The following is a 24,145-nucleotide window of genomic DNA, read 5'->3' as shown; positions in this document are numbered from 1 at the left end:
TTTAGACATATAGTTTCAAGCTAAGGCTATCAACATTCCTCAAAAGTTTAAGGGGGGGGGGGGGGGTGGCAGATGGATCCTAGACCAAAAATTACCACTGTATCGGTTTCAAGTGTGCTCACTGGTTACTAGATTATGTGGACTATTTAAACAGTTTTATAGTGGGTATTTGAGTTAATTGTCCACCTCCTGAAACAATAGAAACCTAATTTAATCCATCACATCTTTTGCACAAAACAAAGTCTTTGAAGAAATCCTAACTTTGATAGATCTGTGATGGACTCCATCAATATACATTGATCATAATTTTAGCACAATTATACATACAAAATATGTTGACAAACATGTCAGACTGACGATCACAATATTGTAATAAACAGTGTATAAGATGTGGGAACATTGCAGAAAATTTCAATTCTATTCAAATTCACTTTCGGGTTAATTAACTGGCTATGTGAAAATACCTTTTTCTTTCGATTCCCACTTTCTCGCTGAACAGCTTTCATAAGATGCACTAGTCGATCCACAAATGTTTGTTGAGCAGCTAGAAGGGAGCGCATGACTCTCACGTTCTTGTCTCCCTAAAATGTGCAGTCATTAAAAAATTAATATTCGAACAGGTCATTTAATACCCTTCAAACATAAAAAAAAACACTGTGCAGTGCAGTTACCCCACAAGTAGCTCTGTATTCATTGTTTCCCTGTTATAGAACCAGTATGCCTGAAAAAAGAAAACTACCCTCCCTGCAAGGAAACTTATTGCACTAGTGTAGAGTAGTAACATTCACCTCAGGGATCAGGGTCACTCAAGAGGATTAGTTAAGCTACATGAAATTCCACTTACGCAATCCTTTAAAAAAAACAGGGACACAAGACAAGAGGTCAGATATCAGTACGCCCAAAATAATGGTCATAGGAACTCTGTACAAATGATGCTAAGTGGTCAAATTGCAATGATCCAAACTATTTGCATATGGCAAATTCAAAATTTTGTGGAGAAGTCATTCGATGACAAATTTGAAGTCAGAATCAAGATCAAAGTTTGTTTGAAAACGTTAGCTGATATCCCTATGATACGGTGCACACAAAATGGTTGGTATGCACTAAAGTGCAAACTTATTAACAATGGTTTGAGTTTTTTAATAAACAATTACAAAATAATTTTAAAAATTAAGTTTTGTGTCAGCCTTAAACAACATCATTGAAACCTATTAACTGCGTATTTCCCCAAAATGGTCCCTTTATAGGATAGTTTGCAAAGTGAAATTATGTCAGATGGGGCTTTCTGCTTCTGCATCCTCCAGCCCTGATTTTCACCTCATTGGGAAGGATGGAAAATTGCCAACGAGATATCAGAAGGACGTATTTTACACAGAGGGTGGTGGGGGCCTGGAATGCGCTGCCGGGCAAGGTGGTGGAGGCGGACACACTGGGAACGTTTAAGACTTATCCAGATAGCCACATGAACCGAGTGGGAATGGAGGGATACAAAAGAATGGTCTAGTTTGGACCGGGGAGCGGCGCGGGCTTGGAGGGCCGAAGGGCCTGTTCATGTGCTGTATTGTTCTTTGTTCACGCAAAGATGCAAAACATGCTGGTACTTCGTAAAACTGAAATTATTTTTCTTAAAAAATTATAGCAGCACAGACACATTGTTGACTCAGCTGGGTAGCACATAAAAACATGCCAAGACACAAAAAACTACCAGCCTGTCATTGTTTGATTTGATCAAAATCAAATCAAAATTGTTATACAATCTGGACACGTGGAAATTTAATTAGTAACACAAAAATAGTGGAAACACAATGCTTGCATACCTCCACTGTTAGAAAGGGTGCGCTCAAAAGATAAATTAAATTACCTGCCATTGCCCAAATTCAGGTTACCACAGCAGCCACATTGCTACCTACTATAGTAAAATTATTTAAGCTCATAATCAATGCCATCAAAAGAAATTGAAAACAACCATTCTAAATACCTTCAGCAAGGCTTGACTAAACCTTCGCATTACATTTAAATACATCTCATGAGTTTTTGGGTCACGTTGTTGAGTATCCTGATCTTCACATTCTACAATAACATACCTTAGGAAACAGGAAAAAAAAACACATGGTTTAGGAAATAGAGTATATGAACAACAAGTCCAAAAGATAAAAATATGGTACAATATGACAAAAAGCTCCATTATCTAAGCATTTTAGTTCTGTAATAGAACATAGAAAGCCACAGCACAAACAGGCCCTTCGGCCCACAAGTTGCGCTGATCATATCCCTACCTCTAGGCCTATCTATAGCCCTCAATCCCATTAAATCCCATGTACTCATCCAGAAGTTTCTTAAAAGACCCCAACGAGTTTGCCTCCACCACCACAGATGTCAGCCGATTCCACTCACCCACCACCCTCTGAGTGAAAAACTTACCCCTGACATCTCCTCTGTACCTACCCCCCAGCACCTTAAACCTGTGTCCTCTCGTAGCAACCATTTCAGCCCTTGGAAATAGCCTCTGAGAGTCTACCCTATCCAGACCTCTCAACATCTTGTAAACCTCTATCAGGTCACCTCTCATCCTTCGTCTCTCCAGGGAGAAGAGACCAAGCTCCCTCAACCTATCCTCATAAGGCATGCCCCCCAATCCAGGCAACATCCTTGTAAATCTCCTCTGCACCCTTTCAATGGCTTCAACATCTTTCCTGTAATGAGGTGACCAGAACTGCGCGCAGTACTCCAAGTGGGGTCTAACCAGGGTCCTATAAAGCTGCAGCATTATCTCCCGACTCCTAAACTCAATCCCTCGATTAATGAAGGCCAGTACGCCGTACGCCTTCTTGACCGCATCCTCCACCTGCGAGGCCGATTTAAGAGTCCTATGGACCCGGACCCCAAGGTCCTTCTGATCCTCTACACTGCTAAGAATGGTACCCTTCATATTATACTGCTGCTTCATCCCATTGGATCTGCCAAAATGGATCACTACACACTTATCCGGGTTGAAGTCCATCTGCCACTTCTCCGCCCAGTCTTGCATTCTATCTATGTCTCGCTGCAACTTCTGACATCCCTCCAAACTATCCACAACACCACCTACCTTGGTGTCGTCAGCAAACTTACCAACCCATCCCTCCACTTCCTCATCCAGGTCATTTATGAAAATGACAAACAGCAAGGGTCCCAGAACAGATCCCTGGGGCACTCCACTGGTCACTGACCTCCATGCAGAGAAAGACCCCTCCACAGCCACTCTCTGCCTTCTGCAGGCAAGCCAGTTCTGGATCCACAAGGCAACAGCCCCTTGGATCCCATGCCCTCTCACTTTCTCAAGAAGTCTTGCATGGGGGACCTTATCGAACGCCTTGCTGAAGTCCATATAGACCACATCCACCGCTCTTCCTTCGTCAATGTGTTTGGTCACATTTTCAAAGAACTCAACCAGGCTCGTAAGGCACGACCTGCCCTTGACAAAGCCGTGCTGACTACTTTTGATCATACTAAACTTCTCTAGATGATCATAAATCCTGTCTCTCAGGATCCTCTCCATCAACTTACCAACCACTGAGGTTAGACTCACCGGTCGGTAATTTCCCGGGCTGTCCCTGTTCCCTTTCTTGAATATAGGGACCACATCTGCAATCCTCCAATCCTCCGGAACCTCTCCCGTCTCCATCGACGATGCAAAGATCATCGCCAAAGGCTCCGCAATCTCCTCCCTCGCCTCCCACAGTAACCTGGGGTACATCCCATCCGGTCCCGGCGACTTACCAACCTTGATGCCATTCAATAGTTCCAACACATCCTCTTTCTTTATGTCCACATGCTCGATCCTTTCTGTCCACCGCAAACCAGCAGTACAACCACCCAGATCCCTTTCCACCGTGAATACCGAGGTAAAGTATTCATTAAGCACCTCCACCATTTCTAACGGTTCCGCACAAACTTTTCCCCCTTCACCTTTTAAGGGTCCTATGCCTTCACATCTCATCCTTTTACTCTTGACATATTTGTAGAAAGCCTTGGGATTCTCCTTAATCTTACCCGCCAAGGTCTTCTCATGACCCCTTCTCGCTCTCCTAATTTCCTTCTTAAGCTCCTTCCTACATCCCGTATACTCCTCTAAATCCTTAACACCTCCTAGCTCTCTGAACCTTCTGTACGCCTCTCTTTTCTTATTCACCAGGTTCATCACAACCTTCGTGCACCACGGTTCCCGTACCCTACCAACACCCCCCTGTCTCATCGGAACGTTGTCATGCAGAGCTCCAGACAAACATTCCTTGAAAATCCTCCACTTTCCTTCGGTACTTTTCCCCAAGAATGCCTCTTGGGGTGTATATACCACATTCCACTAAAGGCGGGTACGCTGCAGTTCAATTATATTCCTTCTAACTATAACTTGACCACAAAAATTAAGCAATGAGGAAACAGGTGTGAAAGAAAACAATGAAAGTAGATTCTATCCTCTGTAGTTTTATACACATTCACACTTCCAGCAACAAATGTGGGATGACAAATAGGACAAGCATGGCCTATTTTTCTCTTGCATACTGCAAGAGCATTGAATTCAACCACAATAATCTCAATAATGCTTCAGCTCAGATAAGCTAAACCCAGCACAGAGATCAAAATCGGAATCTTTATTCTTAATAAATGCTTGTTGAACTCATTGGATCATTAAAGCAGTGGACTATGACTTCAGATCCAGTAATCTAACTGGCAATTTATTGACTCAGCCATCATCCTTCTTATGCTTGTCATTCAAAAATTCTCCAAGACACGACAAAAATAATGCCTCAGCATTTAGTGTTGCCTCAAATGACATGTTCATTCCCTATTGCACTACTTCAGTATGAGCAGCAGCAATATAGGCCGATTGGCTGAAGGGCAATGGCAAGGGCACTGGCGGAGTAGCAACGGTGGGAGAATAAATGGTGCTCTTCTGAGGGAGGACAGCAAGTTTCTACACAATGGAGCCACTAACACTCCCTAGGGTGACATCTCAAGAAACTTAGTAACTTGTTGGATGATAAATTGCCGGATTGCTATGAGAGCCTGCATGTCCCTTTGAGACAGATCTGTCGTCATTATGACCACATCTGAATGTGCATGGCCACCAGAGGTAATGGAGCGGGAGCAGCAAAGGAAGCCATTGCAAGTGATACTTTGGCTATGATGGAACCAAGTGAGTTCAGTCCCATCCAGCTGGACAACAGTAGACCAGCAAAAGCCAATAGAATAAAACCTGATTTAGAGCAGCAGCCTATTTATTGATATTTAAAACAAGATTTGTATGTGAAAGTATGGAATGAGAAAAGAACATTCTGTCCATAGAGCCTGTCCTTCATACACTACACACTACAGATTCTACCATTGTTTAATAGATTCATTTTTTAATGTACAAAAGTCTGAGGTCACGTACCAACCGACTCAACAACAGCGTCTTTCCTGTTGTCATCAGACTTTTGAATGGACTTACCTGAAGGTGATCTTTCTCTGCATCCTAGCTATGGCTGTATCACTATATTGTGCACCCTCCCTTTCCTTCTCCCCGATGTACTCTATAAATGGTATGCTTTGTCTGTATAGCACGCATGAAACAATACTTTTCACTTTATGCTAATACATGTGCCAGTAATAATTCCAAATGTCAGTCACTGGAGCTTGAAGTTCGTTTTTCAAAATCAGATGCTCTAGAATAAATGATTTAATACCTGCCACACCATTTTACCATTGAAACTGGTGTATTCATAGGATATCATGTTAAACATTCAAACTTGTTCACCAAAGCCAATATTAGTCATTGAATACAATAACAACCAAGTAATTTTAAACCAAGGTAGCCTTGCTGTTGAAGTTCTAAATGCCATAATTGGTTTAAACACTTCCAAAAATGTATTAAAATACAGGGCTATGAAGCCAAGTATTCATTCTTTCACAGTATGGATTAGCCAGAAAGAATGTCGCCACTATATCCAATATTATTTCAACCAACAAGAGCTGCAAACCCCGATGCTTCTGGAAACTGCAATTAAAAAAAAATCTGTTGCACGAAGCTGATGGACACCTTGTGGTGCAGTAATGTCAATACTCAAAATAAATCAGGAATAAGGCAATGGTCCAAAATAGGAAACCAACGACGGGCTCAGCAGGCTGCAAGTTGGAATTTATATTGAAAGACAACAACCAGAATGAGGCCTTAGACTCAAGACAATACCAAAATTTACAAAGAGTACTGAAATTTCTCCTCATCTCCACCTTTCTTCAATCCTACAAATCCCTCCCCACCCAACCCAATCTCCCCTCTGACTCCAACTATTTATGCTCTTTTCTTCACCAGTGGGACTTTATCCTCTTCACCAGTGGTAATCAATCATCGAACAGTAACACTCTGGAATCCCCTCTGCCTCTTTAGCTCATCTTACCTCCTTCAAGATTCTTCTCAAAAGCTATCTTGTGAACCAAACTTTTAGTCACTCCTCCTAATATCCATTCTTTGGAATTGCCACCCATTTCTTTCTGATAATGCCGCTGTGAAGTACCTGGAGATCATTTTCTACGTACAGAAATGCAACTGTTATTTTTACTTGGGTGTGGAATTTTTCCAAGCTAAGGAGTTGGGCCGGTTGGCACAAAGAAAGCTCTGAGCTGTATGATCAAAACTGTTTCTGAGCGAGCAAATCTAGGCTTTTGTAAGTGTTGAGTTGAGTGCTTAAACTTCTACCCAATTTAAATATGGTCTTTTTCAAATTGAAAAGAAACTAATTTTCCTGGATGGAGAGAGAAGATGGGTAAATCACAGGCTGATATGGTTCCTGCATGGCCCCAAAGTTACAGCACAGCATCTCTGAAATATCTATTTTCCTTCTCAGCAGTTTGGATGAACATTTCTATGCAAAGCACAAATTAACAAAAATATAAGGAAAATTACCCTAAAGATGGGGTGAATAAGCTAATCACCATTGATGTGAAGATCATTAGTTGACTTGTGGGGAACAGCAGAAAGTCATCCCCAAGAAAATCTTTGTGAAAGTAAAAAAAAAACACTTACCAGTATAAATAGTTGGCCAGAGTGGAATTCCTGCAAGCTCTTGATATTAGGAATGCACAAAGATCTTGCTGGAAGAGGAAAGAAGAAAAGTCAAATCATAGTTGAACTATTAATTCAGGGAAACTAAGGGAATTTGACAGTAACTTCATTGCAGTGTTAATGTAAACCTACTTGTGATTAATAAATAAACATTAACTTTGACATTAACCCAGGAAATTGTAAATCAAAACAGATGATAATTAAGTCACTCCATTAATAATTAATTTGTTCTAATTGGTATTTAGCCCATTTATCCAACAAGCCACCCCATTTTGACAAGATTCTGGTGGAAAGGTCATGCCTTTGGCCAGTGCCTGTATTACTCAGTATCACGATAGGTTTACTCGCCTTACTCTGGGGAAATATAGCCACTCTCCCTTTGGATACAAGATCCTTGGAACTCAGCAATCTTCTGAGCGCATCCTCACCCGCAGTAGTGCGTCGACAGGGATTTGCTTCAACAGCCCGGTCTGCTATGCTCCCAGTCTGATTCCCACTTTCTATACAGGGCCCCAACAAACCCCGCGGATTTTTGCCGTAACCTCCAGCAATCAGCGAGTTGGTGTCTTGCCTTGTGGCAGTTAAAATACGTGGGCTTCTGGGTTTCACTCTTCTCAGAACTATCCTTTTTAGCTGGAGGAGCAGCCCTTTTTTCCAAGCTGTCCCTTCTCTCCTGTGGGTGCTCAGTTTCCTATCACTCTGCCACCTTTTATTCTTGTCAGCTGGATGGGGACGACCAGGAAAGGGCTTCCTTTCTGATGAGGATTTGTGGATGAGCTCATAATCAACAGACAGGGTTAATGCCCCTCTCACCTCCCTGTTCCCCAATGTGAGTTCTTATTGGGAAGAGCAGAGCAAAAAAGGTGACAAGTATGAGAAGGGAGGTGGTCAATGCAGGACTGAAGGTTTTGTACCTAAATGCACGCAGTATATGGAACAACGTAAATGAACTTGTTGTGTACATTGAGTTTGGCTGGTACGATGTTGTGGTCATCACAGAGATGTGGCTGCAAGGGGATTAGGGCTGGGATCTAAATATCTAAATATATGTCTCTTATCGAAAGGACAGGCAGATGGACAAAGGGGGTGGGGTTGCATTGTTAATGAGGAATGAAGTTAAATCTATAGCAAGAAGCGATATAGGATCAGAAGGCATAGAATCTCTGTGGGTAGAGTTGAGGAATCACAAAAGGTAAGAAGAACCTGAAGGGAGTTGTGTACAGGCCCCCGAGCAATAGTCAGGATGTGGGACAGAAAATAAATCAGAAGATAGAAAAAGCAATATTACAATAATCATGGGGGACTTCAATATGCAGGTGGACTGGGTAAATCAGGTAGATAGGTGCATGGAGGTCAGTGACCAGTGGAGTGCCCCAGGGATCTGTTCTGGGACCCTTGCTGTTTGTCATTTTCATAAATGACCTGGATGAGGAAGTGGAGGGATGGGTTGGTAAGTTTGCTGACGACACCAAGGTAGGTGGTGTTGTGGATAGTTTGGAGGGATGTCAGAAGTTGCAGCGAGACATAGATAGAATGCAAGACTGGGCGGAGAAGTGGCAGATGGACTTCAACCCGGATAAGTGTGTGGTGATCCATTTTGGCAGATCCAATGGGATGAAGCAGCAGTATAATATGAAGGGTACCATTCTTAGCAGTGTAGAGGATCAGGAGGACCTTGGGGTCCGGGTCCATAGGACTCTTAAATCGGCCTCGCAGGTGGAGGATGCGGTCAAGAAGGCGTACGGCGTGCTGGCCTTCATTAATCGAGGGATTGAGTTTAGGAGTCGGGAGATAATGCTGCAGCTTTATAGGACCCTGGTTAGACCCCACTTGGAGTACTGCGCGCAGTTCTGGTCACCTCATTACAGGAAAGATGTTGAAGCCATTGAAAGGGTGCAGAGGAGATTTACAAGGATGTTGCCTGGATTGGGGGGCATGCCTTATGAGGATAGGTTGAGGGAGCTTGGTCTCTTCTCCCTGGAGAGACGAAGGATGAGAGGTGACCTGATAGAGGTTTACAAGATGTTGAGAGGTCTGGATAGGGTAGACTCTCAGAGGCTATTTCCAAGGGCTGAAATGGTTGCTACGAGAGGACACAGGTTTAAGGTGCTGGGGGGTAGGTACAGAGGAGATGTCAGGGGTAAGTTTTTCACTCAGAGGGTGGTGGGTGAGTGGAATCGGCTGACGTCGGTGGTGGTGGAGGCAAACTCGTTGGGGTCTTTTAAGAGACTTCTGGATGAGTACATGGGATTTAATGGGATTGAGGGCTATAGATAGGCCTAGAGGTGGGGATGTGATCGGCGCAACTTGTGGGCCGAAGGGCCTGTTTGTGCTGTGGCTTTCTATGTTCTATGTTCTATAGCGGATCCCAAGAAAAGGAATTTGTGGAATGTCTAAGAGATGGTTTTTTGGAGCAGTTTGTGACAGAGCCTACTAAGGAACAGGCAATTCTAGATTTGGTGATGTATAATGAGGCAGACTTGATTAGGGAACTTGAGGGTTCCTTCACCTTAGGGGACAGTGACCACAATAGAATTTACCCTGCAGTTTTAGGGGGAGAAGCTGGAATCAGATGTAACAATAGCACAGTGGTTAGCACTGCTGCCCCTCAGCACCAGGGACCCGGGTTCGATTCCCAGCTTGGGTCACTGTCTGCGCAGAGTTTGCACGTTCTCCCCCTGTCTGTGTGGGTTGCCTCTGGGTGCTCCAGTTTCCTCCCACAGTCAGGTGCAAGGACCCGAACAGGTACCAGAGTGTGGCCTCTAAGGGAATTTCACAGTAACTTCATTACAGTGTTACTGAAAGCCTTGTGACTAATAAATAAACTTTACTTTTCAAAGATAAATGCAAAGACATGAGGGAGGAGCTGGCCAGAGTTGATTGGAAAGGGAGCCTAGCAGGGAAGACAGTGGAATAATAATGGCAGGAGTTTTTGGGGGTTACTCGGGAGGCACAACAGAAATTCATCTCAAGGAGGAAACATACTAAGGGGAGGACGAGGCATCCATGGCTGACAAGGGAAGTCAAGGACAGCATAAAAGCAAAGGAAAAAGCATACAAAGTGGCGAGAATTACAGGGAAGCCTTTAAAAGCAAGCAGAGGACAACTAACAAAGCAATAAAGGGGGGGGAGAAGATGAAATATGAGTGTAAGCTAGCTAGTAATATAAAAGACAGGAAGAGCTTTTTCAATATTTAAAGCTAAGAGAGGCAAAAATAGCCATTGGACCACTGGAAAAGTAATAGTGGGAAACAAATGGAAGAGGAACTGAATCAGTCTTCACGGTGGAAGACACCAGTGGGATGCCAGAACTCCAGGAGAATCAGGGGGCACAGGTGAGTGCAGTGGCCATCACTAAGGAGAAGGATCTGGGGAAACCGAAAGGTCTGAAAGTGGATAAATCACCTGGGCCGGATGGACTGCATCCCAGTGTTCTAAAAGAGATAGCTGAGGAAATTGTGGAGGCATTGGTGGTGATCTTTCAGGAATCACTAGAGGTGCGGAGGGTCCCAGAGGACTGGAAAGTAGCTAATGTAACACCGATGTTTAAGGGAGGGAGGGAGGCAGCAGATGGGAAATTATAGGCCGGTTAGCCTGACTTCGGTCATTGGCAAGATTTTAGAGTCCATTATTAAAGATGAGATCGCTAAGTATTTGGAAGTGCAGGATAAAATAGGACTGTGTCAGCACGGCTTCGTCAAGGGGAGGTCGTGTCTGACAAATCTGTTAGAGTTCTTTGTGGCGGTAATAAGGAAGTTAGATAAAAGAGAACCGGTGGACGTGATTTATTTAGATTCCCAAAAGGCCTTTGACAAGGTACCGCATAGGAGACTGTTCAATAACATAAGAGCCGATGGTATTAAGGGCAAGATCCTGGCATGATATTTGATTGATTTGATTTGTCACACGTATTAACATAGTGAAAAGTATTGTTTCCTGCGTGCTATACAGACAAAGCATACTGTCCTAGAGAAGGAAACAAGAGAGTGGAGAGTGTAGTGTTACAGTCATAGCTATGGTATAGAGAAAGATCAACTTAATGCAAGGCAAGTCCATTTAAAAGTCTGACAGCAGCAGGGAAGAAGCTGTTCTGGAGTCGGTTGGTATGTGACCTCAGACTTTTGTATCTTTTTCCCGACGGAAGAAGGTGGAAGAGAGAATGTCTGGGGTGCGTGGGGTCCTTAATTATGCTGGCTGCTTTGCCGAGGCAGCAGGAAGTATAGACAGAGTCAATGGATGGGAGGCTGGTTTGCGTGATGGATTGGCTACATTCATGACCTTTTGTAGTTCCTTGCGGTCTTGGGCAGAACAGGAGCCATACCAAGCTGTGATACAATCAGAAAGAATGCTCTCTGTGGTGCATTTGTAAAGTTTGACAGAGGATTGGCTGACTGGCAGAAGGCAGAGAGTGGGGATAAAGGGGTCTTTCTCAGGATAGCAGCCGGTGACAAGTGGTATGCCTCAAGGGTCGGTGCTGGGACCACAACTTTTCACAATATACATTAACAATTTGAAAGAAGGAACTGAAGGCACTGTTGCTAAGTTTGCAGATAACACAAAGATATGTAGAGGGACAGGTAGTATTGAGGAAGCAGGGGGGCTGCAGAAGGACTTGGACAGTTTAGGAGAGCGGGCAAAGAAGTGTCAGATGGAATACAATGTGGAAAAGTAGGAAGGAGGAATGGAGGCATAGACTATTTTCTAAATGGGAAAATGTTTAGGAAATCAGAAACACAAAGCAACTTGGGAGTCCTTGTTCAAGATTCTTTTAAGGTTAACTGGCAGTTAGGAAGGCAAATGCAATGTTAGCATTCATGTCGAGAGGGCTAGAATACAAGAGCAAGGATGTACTTCTGAGGCTGTACAAGGCTCTGGTCAGATCCCATTTGGGGTATTCGGAGCAGTTTTGGGCCCCATATCTAAAGGAAGGATGTACTGGCCTTGGAAAGGGTCCAGAGGAGGTTCACAAGAATGATCCCTGGAATGAAGAGCTTGTCGTATGAGGAATGGTTGAAGACTCTGAGTCTGTACTTGGAGTTTAGAGGATGAGGGGGTTCTTATTGAATCTTGCAGGATACTGCGAGGCTGGATAGAGTGGACGTGGAGAGGTTGTTTCCACAAGTAGGAAAAACTAGAACCAGAGGGCACAACCTCAGGCTAAAGGGATGATCCTTTAAAACAGAGATGAGGAGGAATTTCTTCAGCCAGAGAGTGGTGAATCTGTGGAACTCTTTGCCACAGAAGGCTGTGGAGGACAGGTCATTGAGTGTTTTTAAGACAGAGATAGATTAATAAGGGGATCAGGGTTATGGGGAAAAGGCAGGAGAATGGGGATGAGAAAAATATTAGCCATGACTGACTGGTGGAGCAGACTTGATGGGCCGAATGGCCTAATTCTACTCCTATGTCTTATGGAGGGGTGTGAAGATTTTGAGCTCCAAGGAGAATTATTTCACAAAAGGTTTTCATAGGCAACCTCAATTTTAAGTGCTTGTACTCAATGGGCAAAAGCGAGTTGCTCAAGCCATTCAAATTCCAGGTATTTGGTGAGGGCTTGGAATTTCTGAGGGTACATCGCCAAAACTAACTGCACTCAAATCAGCCTTTTTGCTGCCTTATAACTTGTTGTACTTTCACAGAAGCTCTTCAGTGCAGGAGGAGGCCATTGGGCCCATCGAGTCTGCACTGACAACAATCCCATCCAGGCCCCATCCCCGTAACCCCATGTATTTACTCTGCTAATCCCCCTGACACCATGGGGCAATTTAATGTGGCCAATCAGCCTAACTCTCACATCTTTCCTCAGGAAAGAGGAGGTAAACTGTGAGCTTTCCCCCTCAGCTTACTCTGCTACAGCAGGCCAACTCTTCATCAAACTTAAGGAATAAAATGGGCAAAATTATATACCTCAGCTTCCTAAGCTCAAGGTGGTTTCCCCACCAGGCATGCCTTCAATGGACACAGCGAGATCCTTCCTTTTCAGCTTGAGCTGTTTTAATTTAAGCAGCATAGTGGCACAGTGGTTAGCACTGCTGCCTCACAGTGCCAGGGACCCGGGTTCGATTCCCAGCTTGGGTCACTGTCTGTGTGGAGTTTGCACGTTCTCCCCATGTCTGCATGGGTTTCCTCGGGTGCTCCGGTTTGTTTCTTCCCACAGTCTGAAAGATGTGTTGGTTAGGTGCATTGACCCAAACAGGCGGTGGACTGTGGCAACTGGGGAATTTCACAGTAACTTCATTGCAATGTTAATGTAAGCCTACTTGTGACTAATAAATAAACTTTACTTGGCTTGGAACAGGATAACATCCATCAACATAAGAACGAGGAAGAAGTCAAAGCATGCCTTGCTTCTAAATACTACACCATAACAACGTGTGTTGGGCAAGATAGGCAGTCAAAGCTATTGCCGGATGAGGAGGTGGAGCAGGTGGAGGCAATTTCATGCTTCAATTATAATTGAATGTTGGGAAAATGAGTGGGATGGATCGTTAATTCTGAGTGAAGAGATAATATTTTTGTGAAAATAAAATCAAGCATCCAAAATCTTATAGAAGTAATGATTTGCAGCAACTGCTTTTACCTCTAGATTTTCTCCATCCGTTGCCTCTTTTGCTTTAGAAACTGGAGGAGGAGGAGATACTGGAGGAAATGGACTGGTGATTATTTGGGAGCTAAAAGAGAATGTATAGAGTATAAATTAGTTTAAAAATCCAACACCACAAGTGTTAAAAATTACAACCTGGAAAAATTACAATTGGTAAGAAGAGTGAAAACTCAAGCCAATTTGGGAGGGGGTAAAGTTAATCGGAAGCAGATCCTGCTCTAATTTAAGTAATTAGGCAAGGCTTTCCAGTTGAGGGCATCTTTAGCAGGTAGGCTTCCAGGCTTCGGAGATGCCACACTGAAAATAAATCCAGACATTCCAGCTCTGTGATCTCTGCCAGTTTGGATGAGGAGGCAAGCATTATACCATTTGACTGGTCCTCTTGGAGGGACTCAATAAAATAATAAAAAAGGGTGAACATCTCTGGCTACCTCAGATTTTCCAGGAGTGGTATGGTGTACTGGTCATGCCACTGAACTAATAATTCAGAAACCCAGGCAAATGCTCAAGACAGCTGGTGGAACTTAAATCAATTAATAAATCTGGAATTAAAAGCTAGTCTCAGTAACGGTGATCATGAAAACAATGTTGACTGTCATAAAAATCCATCTGGTTCACTAATGCCCTTGAGGGAAGTAAATCTATCCTCACCTGGTCTGGCCTACATGTGAGTCCAGGCCCACAGCAATGTGGTCGACTCTTGAATGCCCTCTAGCAATGGTCGAGCAAGCTATTCAGTTGTATCAAACTGCTACAAACTCCAAAAAGGAATTAAACCAGACAGACCACCTGGCATTGACCAAGGTACTAGAAACGACAACAGCAAAAACAGCCCTGTTGACCCAACGAAGGCCTCCTGACTAACATCTGGGGTCTTGTCCCAAAATTGGGAGAGCTGTCCCACAGACTAGTCAAACACCAGCCTGACATCGTCATACTCACTGTATCATATCTCACAATGTCCCAGATAACAGAATCACCCTTCCTACCAGCACTGTGGGTGTTTATAGAAATTTACAGCATGGAAACAGGCTCTTTGGCCCAACTTGTCCATGCCGCCCAGTTTTTAACCACTAAGCTAATCCCAAATGCCCCATTTGGCCATATCCCTCTATACCCATCTTACCCATGTAACTGCCTAAATGCTTTTTGAAAGACAAAATTGTACCCGCCTCTACTACTATCTCTGGCAGCTTGTTCCAGACACTTTGTCCAAAACATGGACTGCAGCAGTTCAAAAAGGCAGCTCACTACCACCTTTCCTAGGGCAATAAAATGCTGGCCTAGCCAATGACACCCACATCCCAAGAGCAAATATTTAAAAAGTCTGAAAAGCTTAGACCAGTGGTTCCCAAACTTTTTTCACTGGGCCACACTTTCGGAATAAAAATTTGCTCGCGCCACACCGAATTTTTTATTGATAAGAAACACATTCAAAAACAAGAAAAAACAACTCTGAGCTGTGCTTGATTCATAACATAGAACACAACTACTTTATAATATCATGGGACATCCAGAAAGTATAAAACAATGCTTGTTTAAACCATGGTTAAATGTTTCTTTGAGTGTCCTTGAATCTTCCCGCCACACTTGCCATCCTCTCTCGCCGCACCCTTTGGGAACCACGGGCTTAGACCATTGAATTCTCGTAGTATAGGTTTCTGGTGCCCTCTGGTGGTGCCTTGCTCAAGTAACTATTGCCTACTCTTATACTGCAAAATGTGCAGCAACAGGAATTCTGGCAAATTGGCCTTCTGCAGCTTGGGGGCACTTAGCCAATCATAGCACCTTGACTATTGTCCCAGGGCACCTAACCCAGAGAATGTTTAAGGACCCATGTATCAAGGTGATCATTGTGAGCCTGTCCTGGAAAGAGTCAATTTAGCCAGAATTCTTGTTTTAGATTATCCAGCATTCATACTTAAGAGCATTAATTGTGTTCCGTTGTAATTATATAAAACTAAACACAGGTTTGTGCTATAATAGGAAGTGGGAAGAGGAGTATTATATCTCTAATTGTAGATTTGATGTAGTTCCTACAGAATGGAGGTGTTTAGCATAGCTTTCTGAAAAGATGCAAAGATAAAGGAAAACAAGCAAATAGAACAAAACTTCACATCTCCTCAGTAAGGATTGTCTCATTAAAGGGAAATATTGAACTGCTGGATTAGAATAAATGGGTAAAAAACAGGCTCCGAAAATTAATAGCTCTTTTAAAAAGGAATTTTAAAACTTCAAAAAGGGCCAATTTTGAGGCAAAGTTCCTTTGAACAGTTTAGACCCAGAAACTTTTACATTTCACAGATGACTGCCAATTTCCAAAAGCTAGCAGTCCAGAAAAAATTGAAATTTGCATTTATGTTCCATATACCCAACCATAACAGTTAAGCTCCAGTCACTGTATAACTGTAAATGGGAGACTGTCATTTAAGAAGATAGGAAAGAGGAGAATAAACCAATAGGAACCTTGAAGCTGTTGCATCATTCAATAAATCAATGGCAAACGTCTACATCTGTTCTGTTTTTTCAGCCTATCCCTCGATTCCCTTGTGACCTCAAAATGAACATCCTCACCTCTCTGGGATATTGTGTGCCAAAGGTTCACAACTCGGTGAAGATGCATTTCTGCACTTCAGGCCTAAATGAGTTGTCCTTCCAACCCCAGGTTTGCCATCCTTTCTGAAATTGGACCACCTTGCGGACGACACGAAATTGGCAGGACTTGCAGATAGTGAGGAGCATTGTCAGAGGCTACTGAAGGATATAGATAGGCTGGAAATTTGGGTGTAGATACGCAGAGGGACCTGGGTGTGCAAGTCCACAGATCCTTGAAGGTGACGTCACAGGTGGAGAAGGTGGTGAAGAAGGCATATGGCATGCTTGCCTTTATAGGACGGGGCATAGAGTATAAAAGTTGGGGTCTGATGTTGCAGATGTATAGAACGTTGGTTCGGCCGCATCTGGAATACTGCGTCCAGTTCTGGTCGCCACACTACCAGAAGGACGTGGAGGCTTTGGAGAGAGTACAGAGGAGGTTTACCAGGATGTTACCTGGTATGGAGGGGCTTAGTTATGAGGAGAGATTGGGTAAACTGGGGTTGTTCTCCCTGGAAAGACGGAGGATGAGGGGAGACTTAATAGAGGTGTATAAAATTGTGAAAGGCATAGATAGGGTGAACGGTGGGAAGCTTTTCCCCAGGTCAGTGGTGACATTCACGAGGGGTCATAGGTTCAAGGTGAAGGGGGGGGAGGTTTAACACAGATATCAGACGGACGTATTTTACACAGAGGGTGGTGGGGGCCTGGAATGCGCTGCCAGGCAAGGTGGTGGAGGCGGACACACTGGGAACGTTTAAGACTTATCTAGATAGCCATATGAACGGAGTGGGAATGGTGGGATACAAAAGAATGGTCTAGTTTGGACCAGGGAGCGGCGCGGGCTTGGAAGGCCGAAGGGCCTGTTCCTGTGCTGTATTGTTCTTTGTTCTCAGTACCTGATCAAGGTGCCCTGGTTAAAACTCTCTGGTCGGGTTTATTTACTGGTTAAATACATAGAAGTCAAATTAGGAATTGAGTACTGTTCATTTTGGTCCAAATGGTGTACAATGAGAGAAAACAAGTTGCATTTATATGATGCCTTTTTACCAATGAGCTTCAAATTAAAAAATATCGCAAACTGTTTCAGCTTTAAAATGGGAGCAAACAAATTGAAAAATTGTCCTCACCTCTCCATTTCTGAAGCGCCAGTTAACGAGCCGGACATACTTTCAGACATTGCAGTTTGACTGCTATCTCTTTTGTTTGGTTCTAGCCCAACTTTTATGTCATTAAAGTTTTCATACTTTAGAGCCTGGACAAGCTGAAGCAGGTACATGAGCAAATCCTATTAAGGATAAAGAGTTTTCAGGCATTTAGTTTTAAAGATAAAATTGCATGGATCCAGTTTTTAAGAGAATACAAAAATCACAAGGATTTCACGAAAAGCACTTGCACGGCTGCAAATTGATACTCATAATATTTGCCATTCCGCATCTGTGATTCATAAAAAACAGTTCAGATCGAGATGATAAAATCATTGCGACTAAAACAAAGAATGTAGAAGAAAATAGTTACTAAAATATTCTGACTGCCAACTTTTGCTGTTTAATAACGGCAACACTATTCGCGATACAACTACAACAATCAAGTTGGATTTAGATCAGTAACTCTTGCCTTGTCATTTTGAAATTCAAATATCCTTTGAGGTTCGGAATATTACTGCATTCCTGGTTTTCGTTCTTCCTTCATTTTCAAAACTTTCCCACATCTTAATTAATTAGTTTGCTCGCATAAATGGAAGTATCTTGGATCTTTTAAATTCAACCAGAATAGCAACTAGTTCCACGTTTCACGCACAGCACTGGACCAGAAATCCTGCTTTCAAGTGGGAGCACTGAACTGTGAAATGCAGGACTCCACCTGCTGCTTTCAACACAATTGGCTCCCTCCATTTTATCTATGTTACATCACAGAGCCTTCAAGTATACAGAGGTTCAAGCTGTATTGATTGCACACATTTACCTTAAATCTTCCTTGGGCGTTTTAGTCATCACCTCCGTCCCAAATCTTAAACGTTCTCCATGTGCAAAGGCAAATTCTTGCCCAGATATGGTTCCACAAGCCTTCTGGTACATCACTCAAATGGACATTCTTCTTTTGTGAGCAATGTTTCAGTTGTTAGCACACTTGCTTCTGAATGCAAGGTTCCAGGTTCTTGCTACACTCCAGGGTTTGAGCACAAAAATCAAGGCTGACACTTGACTGATGGATAATTGCATGGTCGGAGATGCTGTCTTTTGGATGAGGAGTTAAATTGAGACCCAATCTGCCTTGTTTAAAATTAAAGGGGCGTGGGCTTCACTGCCTAGGCCAGCATTTATTGCGCATCCCTAATTGTCCCCGAGAAGGTAGTGGGCGAGCTGCCTTCTTGAATCGAGTAAGAAGTCTCACAACACCAGGTTAAAGTCCAACAGGTTTATTTGGTAGCAAATACCATAAGCTTTCGGAGCACAGCTCCTTCGTCAGATGGAGTGAATATCTGTTCTCCAACAGTGTTGTCTCCAACAGGACTGTTGGAGAACAGATATTCACTCCATCTGACGAAGGAGCTGTGCTCCGAAAGCTTATGGTATTTGCTACCAAATAAACCTGTTGGACTTTAACCTGGTGTTGTGAGACTTCTTACTGTGCTTACCCCAGTCCAACGCCGGCATCTCCACTTCTTGAATCGATGCAGTCCGCAAGCGGTAGGTACACCCATAGTGCTGTTACGGAGGGAGTTCAGGATTTACAGCAACAGTGAAGGAACAGCAATATATTTCCAAGTCAGGGTGGTGAGTGGCTTAGAAGGGAACTTCTAAGTGGTTGTGTTCCCAAGCATCTGCAACCTTGTTCTTCTAGATGGTAGTGGTTGTGGATTTGGGTGGTGCTGTCCAAGGAGTCTTGGTAATTTTGAAGAGCAGAGAGGTTACCACCCCTTCTTCCGCCGGTTTCCTGGCCAATATTTATTCCCTGATCGACATCACAAAAAACAGATTAATTCATCATTTTCACATTGTTTGTGGGAAGATTTGAGTGTAAATTAGTTGCAATGTTTCCTGCATTGCAATAGAGATTTGATTTTTTGTCACATGTATCAGCATACAGTAAAAAGTATTATTTCTTGCACGCTATACAGACAAAACATACCGTTCTAGAGAAGGAAAGGAGAGAGTGCAGAATGTAGTGTTACAATCATAGCTAGGATGTAGAGAAAGATCAACTTAATGCAAGATAGGTCCATTCAAAAGTTTGATGGCAGCAGGGAAGAAGCTGTTCTTGAGTCGGTTGGTACGTGACCTCAGACTTTTGGACCTTTTTCCCCGACGGAAGAAAGGGGAAGAGATAATGTCCAGGGTGCGTGGGGCCCTTAATTATGCTGGCTGCTTTGCTGAGGCAGAGGGAAGTATAGATAGAGTCAATGGATGGGAGGCTGGTTTGCATGATGAACTGGGCTATATTCACGACCTTTTGTAATATCTTGCGGTCTTGGGCAGAGCAGGAGCCATACCAAGTTGTGATACAACCAGAAAGAATGCTTTCTATGGTGCATCTGTAAAAATTGGAGAGAGTTGTAGCTGACATGCCAACTTTCCTTCGTCTTCTGAAAAATTGGTGGGCTTTCTTCACCATAGTGGCAGCATGGCAGGGGCAGGACAGGTTGGTGATCTGGACACCTAAAAACCTGAAGCTCCCGACCCTTTCTACTTTGTCCCCGTTGATGCAGACTGGGGCATAGTCTCCTTTACACTTCCTGAAGTCGATGACAATCTCCTTCGTTTTGTTGACATTGAGGGAGAGATTATTGCCGCTGCACCAGTTCACTAGATTCTCTACCTCATTCCTGTAATCTGTCTCGTCATTGTTTGAAATCCAACCACTGCGGTGCTGTCGTCAGCAAACCTGAAAACCAAGTTGGAGGGGAATTTGGCCACATAGTCATCAGTGTATAAGGAGGATAGTAGGGGGCTGAGAACACAGCCTTGTGGGCTACGAGTGTTGAGGATGATCGTGGAGGTGGTGTTGTTGCCTATCCTTACTGATTGTGGTCTGTGGGTTAGGGAGTTCAGGATCCAGTCAGAGGGAGGAGCCGAGGCCCAGGCCACAGAGTTTGGAGATGAGTTTCATAGGAATAATGGTGTGAAGGCTGAGCTGTAGTCAATAAAAGGAGCCCGACATAAACAAAATTGCCAAGACTCCTTGGACAGCACCACCCAAATCCACAACTACTACCATCTAGAAGATCAAGGTTGCAGATGCTTGGGAACACAACCACTTAGAAGTTCCCTTCTAAGCCACTCACCACCCTGACTTGGAAATATATTGCTGTTCCTTCACTGTTGCTGGGTCTAAATCCTGAACTCCCTCCCTAACAACACTATGGGTGTACCTACCTCTTGCGGACTGCAGCGATTCACAAAGGCAGCTCACCCACTACCTTCTCGGGGACAATTAGGGATGCGCAATAAATGCTGGCCTAGGGAGTGAAGCCCACATCCCTTTAATTTTAAACAAGGCAGATTGGGTCTCAATTTAACTTCTCATCCAAAAGACAGCATCTCCGACCATGCAATTATCCATCAGTCAAGTGTCAGACTCCTGGATCTATCTAGATGTTCCAGGGTTGAGTGCAGGGCCAGGGAAATGGCATCTGCTGTGGACCTGTTGCGGCGGTAGGCAAACTATAGTGGATCCAGGCAGTCCGGGAGGACTCTGCGTTGTGTGTCGTGAAGGCCATCTTGGAGAACGCTTACCCGAAGATCAAAGGCCGAATGCCCGTAACCGCTGATGCATCGCTCGACAATCACCAGGCATGAGTGTTCTCCTCCTGTTGGGGAACACTTCAGCGGTCACGGGGATTCGGCCTCTGATCTTCGGGTAAGCGTTCTCTGAGGCAGTCTTCACGACACGACAACGCAGAGTTGCTGAGCAGAGACTGATAGCCAAGTTCCGCACATGAGGACGGCCTCAACCGGGATCTTGGGTTCATGTCACACTATCTGTAACCCCCACGACTTGCCTGGGCTTGCAAAATCTGACTAACTGTCCTGGCTGGAGACAATACACATCTCTTTAACCTGTGCTTAACCCTCTCTCCATTCACATTGACTGTACCTTTAAGACTTGATTACCTGTAAAGACTTGCATTCCAATCATTATTTTGTAAATTGAGTTTGTGTCTTTATTTGCCCTGTTTGTGAACAGAACTCCCACTTACCTGATGAAGGAGCAGCGCTCCGAAAGCTAGTGGCTTGTGCTACCAAATAAACCTGTTGGACTTTAACCTGGTGTTGTGAGACTTCTTTCTTATATAGGTCAGGGTCACCTGACTATCTGGGTGCCATGTTCATACATAGGTATATGCCTTTATCCATTATGCCACCAACCCAGGTATTATAGTGGGACTTTATCGATGAAAGAAAATGCTAAAACATGATAAGAATAGTTAGCAACTTCATGTTGCCCAGTGTCTAATGCGCCGAGATATGGTGGCTCATGGTTTGCGCAGGAAACCTAGAAGCGCAGGACGTCTTTAACTAGCTTTTTAACAAAGTCACTGTAGTAAAATCTAATTTCCAGATTTCCCAACCAATGAGGTGCAGGTGTATTGACGACCTGCAGAAATTGATTCCAGTTCCAATATTTTAAAAGGGTATTGCAAACACGACAGTTGAATGACTCGAGTTGGAAACAGAGTACAGTGACACAATGAGTGCACATGCTTAAAAGGCATGTCTCATTTGACTGACCCCGCCTCCCCTCCCACTCTGCCTTTTCAAGCCTACTGCAGCACAAATCACTCCTCTCACCAACTTATCGTGCAGATGCACCCCCCCTTGTCTATGCATTTCTTCATACCATGTTTGTCCATCCACCAATAGCACCCGCATGGTAACCAATGTCATGCTCTCCCTCATATGCACACTAAACAAATGCTCTCAATCCAAAACATGCCATTATTCACTCTCCAATCTCTTCTTTCCTCTCTTGCAGAGAACTTTGGATGGGCCATGAAAAGGTTGATGAAGAAACGGGATAAGCAAGTTGGAACACAGCTCAAAGTGGTTCCACTTCTCACCTACTGCCGCTTCCAATCAGCACCCCACGTTCTGCTACCTGCCCCGACGGCCAAGTCTGCTCTTGCACAGATCTAAGTGGAACAGTCTATGGCAGGGCCCTCATGGGCTCCAAGATCCACAGGACATCAGCCAATTGCATCTCAGCAGACAGAGCATGGATTTGAGCAGCTTGCCTCCATCTGTGCTGAAACCGTAGGGATTTTACCTTGTAAACGGGCTAGAAAGAGTAATGATTTGTCGTTGCAAAAGGGACGACACATGGGTGTGTTACACAATATTAGAATGTTAAATTTCTTTACATTTTAAACCAACTATATATGATTTGTTTTTACCACATTCCCCCTTGTCCATCTTTGGCCACTGTCTGGCAAGTAGCCATTACACTCATGACGAATGGCAATACAAAAATTAATGCTGAAGAATACTGAAGGGGAGCTGTGAAAGGGATGCTTGGTCGCTTGCAGGACTACTTTGTGTTGTGGCTTTTACGTGTGGCTGTCAGATGGGTGGACCTAAGTGATCCTTGCAAAAACCACAGCATCTTGGGCACTAATGGCACCACTGCTGGCGCCTTGGACACTTCATGCTCCACATTCTTGGAATCATCTGAACTGCCGCTATGTTCTGCATCTCGTTTCTCCTGCAGTTACAAACCTCACTACTCTACAACACTGTGCACATCACAGCACATTCTGGAGATCTTGGTTGGTGCATACTGAAGAGGGTCTCCAGATCTGCCCAGGCACCTGAAGCACATATTCAACATGCATTTTGTTTGTTCTTAGCAGACCAGCTTTCATTGGATCATCCCTGGACCTTACTTCCAAGCATCTCAGGAGTATAATCAGCCATCTATTAAGCAGTCTCCAAGAAGCCAGTTGGTGGATCTGCTTCAAGGTGCAAAGAGATCAGAGTGGATGGAAGTATCATGCTAACTGCCCAGGAATTTTCTGCACATTCCTACATAAATATTTTTTGTGGCTGCACATTGATGGAATGGAATGGCAGTTGAATAATCTTGGGTGATGTGGTGTATGCATTAATTACTACAAACATGCATCTATGGGATGAAGTTAGAACCGTAAACATTAGCAACTGTTTTCTTTGATGGCATCAATGGTGACATTGACATAATTGCGTGCCGCAGCAAAGAACACATCAATAATTTGTCTAATGTATTTGTCGATGAGTGACAGAGATCCTGCAAATGTCACTGGCAGATGCCAGGAAAAGCAAAACTGTGAGCAGCAACAATGAATTTCTTTCTAAGACCTCCACCAGGCTCCACAACTTGGTCCTGTGCCACTGCTAATATGCTGCCAGTTACCAAGAGGCACAACAGCATTTTAGTGCAAATGAGTCTCAGTTTCTCTTGCTGGCGAATTAGTTATAAAACGTACCTCGAAGATATCACCGCAATATAGAAAAAAATACATTTGAAATTAAAACTTCCAATCCAGCCTTCTTGGTAACGTGTTTCAGTACTTTTAGCATGAACTCCAAAAAATATATCAGCACCCAAGTGCACAAAGCTGAGAGATTTATTATGAATATTATAAATCTAATCGATCCCACACCAACAAGGGGTTAGTCTTATTTAGTCCACAGCATTCTTACCTCATCATCAGCTTGTTGCAACCTAGCAACAGCATACCGCCTTACAGTTGGATTAGTGAATTGGGAGGAAAGCAACTCAAGACCATCCTCCACATCCATTGGTTTCCACTTCCCTAGCAACTCCAAGGCTTGTTTAGCTTCTTGGGCCAGGTCCCAGTTTACACACTTCAAAAATTTAGTTAAGGC

The 24,145-nt window shown here is 43.7% G+C and overlaps 1 protein-coding gene across 2 annotated transcripts in view; it reads right to left on the bottom strand.

Annotated features, from left to right (window-relative positions):
- pik3c3 (phosphatidylinositol 3-kinase, catalytic subunit type 3) overlaps positions 1-24,145 on the bottom strand; it is a 131,978-nt gene that overhangs the window by 48,444 nt on the left and 59,389 nt on the right. For both annotated transcript variants that reach the window (XM_078222077.1, XM_078222087.1), the window contains 6 exons: positions 23,960-24,145; positions 17,411-17,568; positions 13,662-13,752; positions 7,043-7,110; positions 1,979-2,084; positions 465-581 (listed from right to left, as the gene is read on the bottom strand). In XM_078222077.1, the coding sequence (XP_078078203.1) occupies positions 465-581; positions 1,979-2,084; positions 7,043-7,110; positions 13,662-13,752; positions 17,411-17,568; positions 23,960-24,145 (726 nt within the window). The remainder of the gene's footprint in view (positions 1-464; positions 582-1,978; positions 2,085-7,042; positions 7,111-13,661; positions 13,753-17,410; positions 17,569-23,959) is intronic.

The sequence above is a fragment of the Mustelus asterias genome, chromosome 1 (assembly GCF_964213995.1).
Source record: "Mustelus asterias chromosome 1, sMusAst1.hap1.1, whole genome shotgun sequence".
In the NCBI taxonomy this organism is placed as follows: Eukaryota; Metazoa; Chordata; class Chondrichthyes; order Carcharhiniformes; family Triakidae; genus Mustelus; species Mustelus asterias.
Note: the sequence above shows the minus strand (reverse complement) of the source record. Positions and strands in the feature narration are given on the sequence as shown.